Source organism: Clupea harengus, chromosome 1, assembly GCF_900700415.2.
Source record: "Clupea harengus chromosome 1, Ch_v2.0.2, whole genome shotgun sequence".
Classification (NCBI taxonomy): Eukaryota; Metazoa; Chordata; class Actinopteri; order Clupeiformes; family Clupeidae; genus Clupea; species Clupea harengus.
The window spans coordinates 10292949-10305603 of record NC_045152.1 but is presented as its reverse complement, the minus strand read 5'-3'; the positions used below and the strand labels follow the sequence as shown (position 1 = coordinate 10305603).

General features: G+C 43.0%; 1 protein-coding gene across 13 annotated transcripts in view; it reads right to left on the bottom strand.

Annotated features, from left to right (window-relative positions):
• The window catches only part of maptb (microtubule-associated protein tau b), a 51120-nt gene that overhangs the window by 6020 nt on the left and 32445 nt on the right, over positions 1-12655 (bottom strand). For 8 of the 13 annotated variants that reach the window (XM_031567341.1, XM_031567355.2, XM_031567364.2 and 5 more), the window contains 8 exons: positions 11295-11480; positions 10056-10110; positions 8688-8738; positions 8053-8297; positions 6526-6618; positions 6172-6264; positions 1732-1813; positions 1183-1289 (listed from right to left, as the gene is read on the bottom strand). In XM_031567341.1, the coding sequence (XP_031423201.1) occupies positions 1183-1289; positions 1732-1813; positions 6172-6264; positions 6526-6618; positions 8053-8297; positions 8688-8738; positions 10056-10110; positions 11295-11480 (912 nt within the window). The remainder of the gene's footprint in view (positions 1-1182; positions 1290-1731; positions 1814-6171; positions 6265-6525; positions 6619-8052; positions 8298-8687; positions 8739-10055; positions 10111-11294; positions 11481-12655) is intronic. The other 5 variants (XM_031567377.2, XM_031567373.2, XM_031567394.2 and 2 more) reach the window with 5 other exon arrangements.

Sequence of the window (12655 nt, the reverse complement as noted above, 5' to 3'; positions counted from 1 at the left end):
TAGATGACACTATAGATAGATGGTTCCCATGGCACCCATTTTCATTGATGAAACATTTCAAAATGTTTCCATGACTTTTCAAGGACCTTTTATGAAATTGTTATGACCTTTCACTACCTACAAGTACACAAAATTGGGTCTATTTATTGAATGAAAAGTTCGTTTTCTAGTAATTATTTCCAGTAAATTCCTTTTCTGATAAGCAATTTAAGTGGAAACTATACCACACTGCAGAAATTCACACATCTTAACATTATCCACCGAAGACTACAATACCATAATTCTTTTCATTAGACCTACATACAACAACATCCAATTTCATGACCTTTTTTAAAACTTTCAATTCATTTACTGAATTTCATAACTTTTCCAGGCCTGGGAAATGGGATTTGAAAATTGACCGTGGGAACCCTGGATATACCAAAATATTGGCTAACAAAATGACTCTGAGTCTCTAGAAGCTTGGCAGGGGAGGAATATTCATTATAACGATCCAAAGCGCACTGCCAAAATCCAAATGCCAAAAAGAGCTACTAGCCAGTGGCCAAGTATGTCACCTGACTTGAATCCAACAGAACACCTTTTGGGTATTTTAAAGAGAAAGGTAGAGCAACACAACCCCTCCAGCAAAGAGCAGCTGGAAAAATAGTATCTGGAGAATAGCAGAACATCTCTGCAGAGCTGTGCTATGCCATGCTAAGGAGGATTGAGTCTGTCATTAAAAATAAAGGATCTGAATCTAAGTAAAGAAAGGTGTACTGACACTGAGTCCCTACTGTGTGGCCTGGTATTTGTAATATACTAGGCTAAATCTAAACTGTTCATTTTACATTTTATTTTAAGAGAAAATACCCTACTGTTCAACTTAGAAGTTATGCAATTACTGTAAGGTGATACGATTTTGAACCATTTGACATGTAAGTGATATTGCACAGGGGTGTACTCACTTCTGTTGTATACTGTATGTATTATGGACATTTCATTAAGAAATTAAATGTTGAGTGTAACTCCTTTACTTAACACTTTATTTTACCAGTGTATGTTAACTGTGAGATGCATTTTTGTTGTTAAAAAAAAAGGTCTCACAAAGGTGTCCATTACTCAACATTTTCCCATGGAACTCAATCACGAGGAACAGCATTAAAGACAAAGTTATATCGTCAAAGTTAAGAGCGTGGTTACCTTCCTCCCGCCACCTCCTGGCGTGTGTCCGATGTTCTCAAGGGAACCGACCTTGGACTGGCCCTTGAACTCCAGTTTCTCAGACTTGATCTCCACTCTGCCACCACCTGCAGCAGGACACGGCACAGATTTAAACATCTCCGCAAGACGAGCCACAGAGCAAACATATCACAGACGGCCACCAAAGGGACACAGGCATTCTTTAATTAATAGGCCTTCCTAATGCCTGACAATGTCCTGTGGTAAATGAACAAATAAGTTGCAAATTAAAAGGTTGATTTGTGTTGAAACTTACAACAGCACTAATAATTATGCTAATTATGATTTTGGCGCCCCCTAGAGCTTTCTGACCATTAGTGTGCTGTTGCTATGAGGAATCAAACTCCCCACCCAAGACATATTCATCTGTTGAACATGCCACTCATGCTGCCCTCACGGGTTCCTGATTACATCATTTTAAGGTACTCTACAAGAGACACTTTCACAAAGAACACAAGACTTAGAACTAAGTGGTAGGATGATAACTATGCACACAATTACAAAACGCACCTGGCTTGTGGTGGATGTTGGCCTTGGAGCCACACTTGGACTGCACGTTGCTCAGGTCGATCTTTTTGTGCACGATCTGGATCTGGGCAGAGCGGAGAGGAGGGAGGAGAGATGGTCAGAGACGGTGAGGAGGCACACCCACACCCACACCCACACCCACACCCACATCACATCCACAGGGGGCTGGCTGAGGCACAGCAGAGCCAACAGACCCAGCAGGCGGTCCTTTAGCCCCAGGGAATCAAGAGCAGGGAAAGATACATGCAGGATCCAAGGCCATCAAGGAGTCAGAACAGCAGTCCCTCCCGCGAGAGAGAGACACACTGAAGAAATGTCACTTCTCATCCAGGAAGAGACAGGCCTTTAAGTGGAGGGGGAAAGACCTCCGTACAGGTGTACAAGAGAAGGGGAAATGAAAAGGTAATTAAACAGGGAGAGTTCCATGAGGATAAACGGGAGACGGGTAAAGGATGATGAAGTCATTGTGTAATCCAATCAAATAGCCATTCAGCGTTCAGTGGTTACTCTGCCAACATGTTCCGTTTCACCACAGAGGGACCAATGCCTCCCTGCTGACAGTGCAAGGCAGAACAATAGGCTGTCCAAAAACACACACACACATGCACATTTTCACACACATGCGCATTTTCACACACACAAGCTCAGGCACACAGCCTAGCATGAGTGTGGTTCGCTGCAGTAAGATAGAATGCTGGTGTCAGCATCATCACTGCAGTGGTTTCTCTCAGGCATCCTCTCCAGAATGCGTGTGTGTGAGTGTGTTTGTGGCTGGGTGTGTGACCGTGAGAGTGTACCAGCTGGCTTCATCACCAAGACTCAACAAGCCCAGCCAGTCAGAATGCAGTGTCATTATCAAAGCTCAGTTTAAAGCAATGCATTTTTTTTTGCCAACAGCAGAACTATGGATCTAAGTGCAATACACCCGTGCTCAGAATGATTATCCAACAATCCAAGCACTCAGCCAACACAGATCCTGGCTCTACAATTGCAGTTGCTAATGTTTCAGCAACCTTTGGTTCAACTGCTTCAACAATGCCACAAAGCATTGGCTGCCAACTTGCGCTTGTTTACCCTAGTGGTCGTGTTTCATCCTTGAACACAAGTCCTATTGATAAGACGTCACTATTAGTTCTGGTATGTGTATTGTTTCAGAGCTAGAGATGCTTGACTGGGCTCACTGCATGATGCTCTCATCGTTACATTTGTTTGTTTGGGAGAAGGGAAGAGGGTTGTGAGAAGGTTGACGGCATGAAAAGCATGATTCATGTCTCTGAGTAATCCTTCAAAACATCTGCTAGCATGTGAACACAGACGGAGAGCAGAATAAATACCCCTACACTGAACACAAACAATCAAATATTCACAGGGGTCAGAGGAATATCTGAAGGAACGGTCATCTTCACTCACACATTCCCACACTGAGACATCAGGCTTATGGTGCAGCAGTTTACTCACCAGCTATTTCATGCAATTAAGATATTAAGACCAACACTTTGGTATGGTTATGACTCTAGGTTCAAGACAACACTAACACTGGGTAAATGAAGGAACTGTATTTTACCACTTAAGATGATAGGAAGAAGGATATGGCATGAATTTCTGAGAGGAACAGTGGGTTAGAGTGATAGAGTGAGCCTAGAGATGAATCTAGTTCTGATTGTAAGCTTTATGTTTGGTACCACTGTCATACCACTGTTCAAAAGTATGAAATGCCATTTGAATGTCTTCTTCATATCTTCTTAACTTTTCAGATTTGGGGCACCGTCACTCCGTATAAGCACAGACATCTCGGAGAATGCCTTGCTCTCTGCCCATGCATAGGACCATTCAACTACTGTAAAATGGCTTCCTCCCTTAGTGCCCTGTCCTTCACCACCAGTGATGGTGAACAGCTGGATGGGCTGAAACAACATGGCAGCCATTTTGGCTGTTCAACCTTCACTTGTCCAGTGTAGATCAGCGGCCATGAACACAGGGAACCGGGAAAGAAGGCTATTTCAGAGGACTATGATTGGTCTTGAGTTTGCCAGCTGATAAGAGCTAGCTAAACCAGTCATTACCAGGGTCCTACAGCTGTTCATCCAGAGTGTTCTGCAGTAGGAATGTCTGGGTTTTAAAGCCTTAACGGTTGCTGTCATTTCCCAGTCTTGAGGCCAATCTAGGCTCAGATGTTACCCCATGCAGAATGGTCAACTCCTAAATGGCCTTTCCCAGCAATGTTGCTGTTTGGTTCAATCTGACATGCATTACTTTACTCATTACTCTGCACTGTCAGTTAGCTACTGCTGAGGTGATGGTGAAAATACATCATAGGGAGAAGTGGCTTTTACTGCTAATGATGGCACACAAAACAGACATAGCCTAATTGAAGTATTTTCATAATACTCAGTTTTTTTAAATGTCCGATTTTAGAAATGTGAAATGTCATGCTCAACCTAAGCCCTTAAAGCTCAACAGTAATTGGACAACGGCAAAAAGAAAAGTATTCTGATTGGCAGATGACAATGAGAGGAAGTCTTTGCTTCACAGAGCACTCTACTACTGTCCGATCGTAAATGTGCTTCCTTGAGGGTTGGGAAGGTCAAAACCTTAATGGTGCACTGGTGAGGAACCCCCCACTGAAATTCAATGAGATGGGTTAAAACATTGGCTTGAGGGGGGGTGAAGAAGAGGGTTGGCGAATCACCAGCCACAGCCTGGGAGGCGCTCACTACAATTGATCAGTCTGCAGGGAGGTACTCGGATCTAATTTGTTTGATTGTGTGCAACCTTTATTGATTTTTTTCTACATGGGGCAACACCTAAATCAGTCGATCGGTAGTGAACTGAGCAGCACTCTCTTTAAAAGCTTTAAAACATTTTAATTATTTTACAAGGAAACTTCAAACCATGAGGTACATCTCACAGCTGTGGCCAGACCTTGAACAAAACATGAGCCATATGTTCCTTAGTTCGGATTTAAAATCCTAAACAAACCATGAGCCATATGTTCCTTAATTCGGATTTAAAGTCCAGTGTACAATTGTCCCACAGCAACAATTCAACAACTAATACGTTTGAAATGCTAAATGAGATTGAATGCCGATAATATATTTTTCCTCATAACATTTGCAGAGCAACTGAAGAGCAAAACTCCTAAGGGAAGTGCCTTTGATTGAAGGAGGGATGTTTTATTGATGTTTTTTTTTCATTTCCTGTAAGGTCATAATATAGTCTCATAGAAACCCTGGGAGACTGTGCTGATAGTAATTTAGCCTAGAAGACTCATCGCATCTTATAAGCACAATTTCATCAATGGTGATATTATTCTCCAACACTGGAACAAATTGATAGTGATGGTAATGCCATTGACGTTATTGGAAAGGGAAGAAAGCATTTACGTATTCCTCTCAACTCCAATACTGCCATCCCTTAATTTACAAGCAAATTCAATATTTAAGAATCAGGCCAACCTTGCTCTTTTCATCTGAGGTAAAACTAATGAGCTATGTGTTGTAAATGTGCTTGACGGCCGGCCTTGCTGCACTGGGTTTAAGCTAGTCTGTGAAGCCAGGAAAAAGATCCAGGAAGCGCTATCAGGTCGCCCAGTGTCTTTGCCTGCTTATCCAATGTTCTGAATATTTTACAGAACAATAACTAGGCTAATGTTAATCTCTGAGTATTGCCTATCACCATGAACATTTGCCTGTGAAATTCTTTTGGCTAATGCTAATATAACACTGTGAATATTACACCCTGAAACTAGCTTGACTAATGCTTATCTAACACTGAAAATCGAGTTAAGTTATTTTGCCAGAGAAGCATGTTATACTCGTGCTAATGTAATGCTTCATAGAGTCATCTAAGACTAGTGATAATTATACTGTATGTGCCGGATATTTCACAGTGAAACCAGCTAAGAAAGCAAGATAATATTCTAAACGATTCACTGCGAGACAAACCCATTGGGTCAGCCTGGCTAGAGGGAGTCTGAGATACCTGTTCCCCTAAAGTTCTGGCCACGTCTGTGTGTTATTGTTACAGCTGAATCCACTGAGAGAGAGGAAACCTGTGACCTCAGGTAATACTCCTTCAGCAGGAACGACCCAAGAGCATGCCTCTCTCCATCGCTGACAGGATATGGAAGCTTCCTTATTCCGTCAAGACTGACTGAGTTATAGGCAAGAATGCAAATAGCTGTAGCCAACAGCTCATTTTATAAATCTAGCTTTTGACTAATTTCACACCATCTTGGCTTCCTTTTCTCCCTTAGCACCGCCATTGTGGATAACAGCTGTATTACACCCTTTGAGATGTCAGCAATAAGACAGACAGAATCCAGCGTGGGCTCTGCTGCCACAGCCTCCCTGATCCTCCCTGTGTGGATTCAGCTGTGCAGGGAGACTCCAGGCAATGAGTTCATCCCATTGGGTTACTCACATTACCACCGCCAGGAAGATGCTGCATATTGTCTTTGGAGCCACACCTAGACTTAACACTAGAAAAATCCACCTTCTTGTGAACTATTTGCACCTGCAGGAGCCAGAGGAGGAAAAGGGGCAAATAATCAAGACAGTCAGAAAGAAACAAAAGAAAGAAGGAAAAAGAATAACATTAACCCTCACATTGTGAAGCCTCAGTGCTTCAGTGGCAGGTCACAGCCTGTAGTTTGTGGGGGCAAAACCAAAAAAAGATAAACAAATCAAAGGGAAAACTGAGAGAAAAAGTGGAAAGGGGTAGTTTAGTCGGCGCGGCGACAAGATGTGTCACCGTCACGGAGGCTCCCAAACTCACATTGCCTCCGCCTGGGGTGTATTTCATGTTGTCTTTGGAGCCACACTTCGCCTGAACGCTGCTCAGGTCCATCTTCTTTTCCTCTATTTTCACCTGAAACAAAGTAAGTGATTTAAGTGTTATGCTTTCATGAACGTAGTGGGTCTCCTTTGCCTGTTGTGAAATGGAAGATAATGGGGGATCCAAGCAAACATCTTATATTAGGCACAGTTTGGTCCTTTTCCTTTGGGAAAGACCTATAAAATCACCTGTAAGAAATGTAGGTATGCGTTTATCCAGACGACCAGTTTCACCCAAAATTGACTCGATTTATCAACAGGGTTTCAGACCACCACAGGCATGCTTTGTGTGCTTACAGCTCTACATGCCTCTTGTAGTGTCAAAGTGAATCTCTGAATGTGCTTGTTGACAGCATATTCTGCTGTTATGTGCTGTTATCAACAGCTGTCAAAACTAGAGTGGTTCTAGTAGTCCAGGAAGAATTAAGTTGTGAGTTTAAAATCTGAGAACCGAACACTGATAACATCATGTGTGTCAGCATGGCACAGCCAAACACTCCATGCACAACTTCACAGTACACACAGCACTTAATTGAGCTCCCAGCCAACTGGTGGACGACTCTGTCTTTGATACTTAGCATTATCTTACCTTGTGTTTGAATCGCCAATGAAGTTTAGTAAAGTGCATCGATCCAAAACCATATAAGCTATCTACGTGATGCATTGATTTGTGTTGTTAATGCACCACTGTGAATTTGATTATTGTGACAACATCTTCTGTCAAAGCTGCTGGGTACATTGTGTTGACAGGGAACCATTTTGCAAACTAATAGCCGTTACGAGCGAGCTGTTCGCTCTGATGTATCTCTGCAAGTCTTACATGAGTTGCTGGAAGAGCACATTCATAAATCATCTGCCCTTGTGAAGGTCTTTAAATGAATAAACAGCTCCCCCGTATTTCTGTGAAGAAGGGCCTACTGACACAGCATGTGAGATGCATTCAGCGTCCACTCATCCGTTTGAGCCTTCCAAACCATCTCTCTCTATCGCTGCCTAGCCAATCGGACACATGGGAACTAGTGAGAATACAGGGAACCAGTGAGGGACAAACCGTGCCAGCGCCTCTGTAAGTTATTTGTGCCACGGCCTCCCCTGGGAGGTAGAGGCTTAGTCATGTTCCGGATGCCTGTGATGTACACTGCCACAGCACAGTGCAACAGAAACCGGGCTCAAACAAACTCATTGTTGTCACGCAAACCTCCAACATGCACTTCAACACTGAGATCTAAACTAAAGCACGAATGTAGTAAAATAAAGCCCTCCAATACGGTTGATATGAGTCCAGTGTTAAATGTCGCATGCACTGCACTGACATTTCAAATTTCACACAACTAGGAATGGGCCTGGAATGATGTACTGGAGCATGATGTATTGGACTGGCGAATGAATCTATGATGTGTCTACCTCTGGATGTTGGGGACACAGAATCCTTGAGTACAGACAGAACTGGTCTCCTCAGAGTTCTCACCTTGCCTCCACCGGGTTGGTACTTGATGTTCTCCGTGGAGCCGATCTTGGACTTGATGTTCTTCAGGTCAGGCATAGGCGCAACAGGGACGATGGGAGTGCGGCGGGACCCTGGGGATTTGGGAGGGGTGCGGACCACAGCCACCATCTTCACCTGGTGCCCCGGAGTGCTGGAGCGGCTGGATGGGGATTTGGGCGTAGCTGGGCTGCTGTAGCCACTGCGATCGGGGGTCTTGGATGAGTCAGCTGGATCAGAGGAAAATGTATAATGGGAAATGTAGTTTTCCTTCTTTCAGTACATTTTCTTAAATCTATCTTTTATTCCAAAATGAAGGTTTTTTTAATTTTTGGTAGCTAATGTACCAAAAGAAAACCATCCTATTCTATGCAACACATGTACTGTGCTTGGTGAATGTAACAGGAAAACATGCTTGGTATAACCACTTAAAAAAAAACTCCCCTTTAGAATGACTTCCTTGTAGATATTGTTTAACAAATCACCTTTTCAAGCCCTTTCATTTGGTGGTGCTTCACATGTTATTTAGACACAGATATTTAGTTTTTGATTTGTGTGCTATGTTCTCTGTGTTTGATCGTCTATATGCCATTTATTCTTTTTGTCCACGTCGCCTTTACCTCTCTCCAACAGGGGAGCTCCTGGTTTCCGGTGATCCACTCTTGACACGGCTGTGTGTTACAAATCAAAGCAGCACACATGAAACTCGGGCCAGGGGTCACTGGTAAGCAGTGACCCCGTGGTTCTCAGTACTAACTATGGGTCCTGTCTTCAGAGCAAGCAGCGCGGGGCGCGTCAAAGCCGTAGTGTTAGGAAAATATACTACCATGACTTGTGTCAAGCTGAAATGGTACGACGCAACTTGCAATGGTCAGTGGATTTGGTAAGCAGTGACCCCTTGATTTTGAGTGCCATGGACGCTAACCTCCTTTCCACTCAGAGCAGGTACAGTAAGGGGGTACCCAGATGTGATGTTTCACAGCTGCAGCATCAGGAAAATATCCTAACTAGTGGCAGGCTGGCATGCTACTGTGCAGCTTCCAAGAGTCACAGGGTTTAGCACTACACCAGCTCTTAAGGTTTTAGTGAAGATGCTAAAGCATTCAATGAGTAACAAGCTAGCATGCGGTTACACAACTAGCATTCGTGTTTGAAGCATTCCCAATCAGGGTCTGGATGGGAGTGGACTGGGTCTGGATGGGTTCCTGGATCACCTGCTATCTCGGTTGGATTTTCCACAGGTAGGAATGTTGAGAGAGTCGTTTACAGGCAGAGAGGGAAAGAGGTCAGGATCGTGCAGATGTGGGAGCCGGTGCCTGATGTGAAAGGGTACTGGAAAGGAGGGGATCCTTCCGGCAAGCATGATAAATCCCCATCATGCAACTGGGGCTTGCACTGCATTTTCAATGAGTTTTATCAAGTCACAACAAAACCTGCATACACCTGTGACTCCATAAGCTCCAGTAATTTGGAGGGTTACATTGGCACGAATACAGTGTAGATCACGGTAGTACTTTTTTGTTTACTCGACTGTTTGCATAATGAGCATGTATGCATTGTGCATTGCGCTGATAATAAATGGTTGACGATATGCAGTCTTATTAAGACTTAATTTAAGAGTGTCCCTGACTACTGAGATATAGACCTACATGCCATACGTAAGAGTTTTTGAAAGTCATCAAACAATATCCTCTAAGTTTTAAGGGTTTGACTGTTAAAATTGCCTAGGCTTTTGTTTATTTGTTTTGATTACTTCTGTGAACCTTATTTTTTACATGTGCACTCCTTGACCTGAAATTTCATTTAATGAAAAAATATGTGCAACATAACTAACCATAAATGGATAGGACCACACAAAAAAAGAGGCACATATAGCTTTAAACTGCAGTTTGAAGTCTCCGGTTGTTTGTATTGTATATGCTGTTTCTGGTGTTTATAAAGTGTCCATTGTTGAGCAGTGAGGTTTCTGGGAGTGATTGGGCACTTACCGGGTATTCTGGTGGCGGCACCCTGCGGTTTGTCCCCTCCTGCCATCCTGCCAACCTGAAACAAATTAGACCATTTCACCATCTAACACCAAATTCATGTGTTATTCACACAAGTTGGCTGTTACCTCCTCCATCATCACACCCAAAGAGCAAACTAAATAATAATAACTGAAATAAAATAAAACAAACATATTCAGTGATTTTGGTTCACCTGGGAGTTAAGTGAAAAATGTAATAGGATTGACTGCCTGGTACATCGAACCTTAATTCATTTCTTATGGAAATCTTCTGTTAGTTCCTATTTTCCAACTGTAGTATTTGGTTCATTACAAGCATGAGGTGTTGGCTTTAGTGTCTGAAGGACAAAATAGCTGAGCTGCAAAATAGCTGAGTGGCCTCCATTTTGTGTCAGTAAGAGGAAAATGAAGCCCATCTGTTGAGCCAACATTGCCGCCCTGGGTGAAAGGACCTTCATACAGCACCATCCAATTATGTCAATGTTCTGAAGCCACAGAGGTGGCACGTGATATCAATAAGAGGTCTGTGAACGTATAAGTAGCAATCTCATACAAACACACACATGCTCTTGCTAGACTGTTTCTCTGAGAAGGTGTATCAGGTCTACCACATTGCCGTGCTGACATTTTAAGCTCACATCCTTTCCTTTGTCAGATTTTCAGATAGGACACAGCTGATTTTCATTTAGCATCCTACTGAAGACACACATGACTGCTGTGTCATCACTGATAAAGAAATCTGCTTCTTGCTTCAGCTTCCGGGATCAAATTTCCGCACTATGCACGCACAGAATCAATACCTTTCTGCTAATCTCTAAAAGCCTGGTATTGGTATTTTAGAAAGGGGTGTAAAGGCAGGGGCTAGTGGCAGGTGTTAGTGTGGTATGGTTACAACAGTAAGACACAACTATGCCATCCAGCTGGTGCCAAATCAATAGCAGGTCATTAGAGTGACAGACAGGAATAAACAAGAGAGCTTAAACTGTGCAGCTGACAATCACTAGTATTCTGACCTCCAAGGTTGTATTCCAGAACTGATTCGCTACACACCTGTTTTATAAAGGCACCATACCATCAGAAGGGCAAGGGCACATTCATTCTGGCCTGGACCCAAGCCCTCTTTAAGAAACCAACAAAGCATTTTCAAGAACACAAATGCTTTGTAGCCCCATTTCTGTTCACCCATTGTTCTGGCATGGGTCTGGCATGGGTCCATACTCACCCGGGGCCTGGGCTGGCCTCTCGTTGGGGTGCTGGAGGTCTGACCCACTGAACTGGGCCTGTTACCAGAGTACAGGGGAGAGGAAGAGGAGGAGGAAGGCTTTTTTGAGGGGGAGGCTGAGGCTACAGGTGTCCGTTTGGGGACTGAGGAGGGTCTGGTTTTGGAAGGCGTGCTTTTTTGGGGTGTCTTTGGTGTGTTTGTGTGTGTGAGTAAAGTAGGGGCATGGGTTGTGATTGAGTGTGTTCGATAGGAAAAGAAAGGGTAACACACAAAAACACAAATACACAAAAATAATGAATTTAAAAGGGAACACAAATATGAGCAAACAAAATATTAACAGTCTGAACAAAAAGTACTTTAAGATGCTCATAATGACTGCAACAAAATTACCAATGCATGAATCAAAGAATGAATCAAGCTGTTTTACAATACTGGTATCTGGAGTCATTTATATTGGCCTTTTTCCATTTAGGACTGGGGCCAGCCGATGCTAGTCCAAGGGCTTAAGCACCGGTGACTAGCATCATTCTTCTGTCTCCATTAGGAGTGGTAATACCGGGGATGTTCGCAAACAGAGAACATCAACACTTGAAAGTTCTAAACGTCATTGTTGGAAACAGTGTCCTTGATTCTTCTGCTAAGAATTCTGCAAATTTCTGCTAATTTCCATTGCTGGGCAGCCTAAACTAACACTGCATTTTGGTTTTTAAATTTCTCCGGTTATATTATTGCGTTGTATTCCATTCCAAAAGTCCCTAGTTCAGCCCCGATTTGACCCTGCCTCACTCCAGGACCAAACGGAGGCCGTTCATGTTCGGGGCTTTCCCCCAGACACTGGGGTTTTACCCCACAGTGGAAATACGCTATGACACTAAGTACAGCGTGGCTAAATGTAGTAAACCTCTAAACATTTCAGTACCAGTATTGTAAACTAAAACAAATTAAAGTAATGACTAATAACAAACCAAAACTTAAACAATTTTTGAAATGGCAACAAAAAGTAAATTCAGCTTTGTTGGGGGGGGAGTAATAACTTAACACATTGTGATAAACATATTCTTACAGACACCAGCACACATCAACAAAACCATACGCATACTCTCTTTCTCTCTCTAACACACACACGCGGGTAGACACACACACACACACACACACACACACACACACACACACACAGAACCAATCCCTTACTAATTTCAAGCTTCTTTTTTTCTCCAAACCTGTTTCTCCTGAATACTGTAGTTGTACTTTCGCACATCTGAACACATACGTACTTGCATAAACTAAACCAAACAAAAATGTTCTAAAAGATAGAGATCACTTTGTGCTAAAACAAGGTTTGAACCCTACTAAAGAACTGC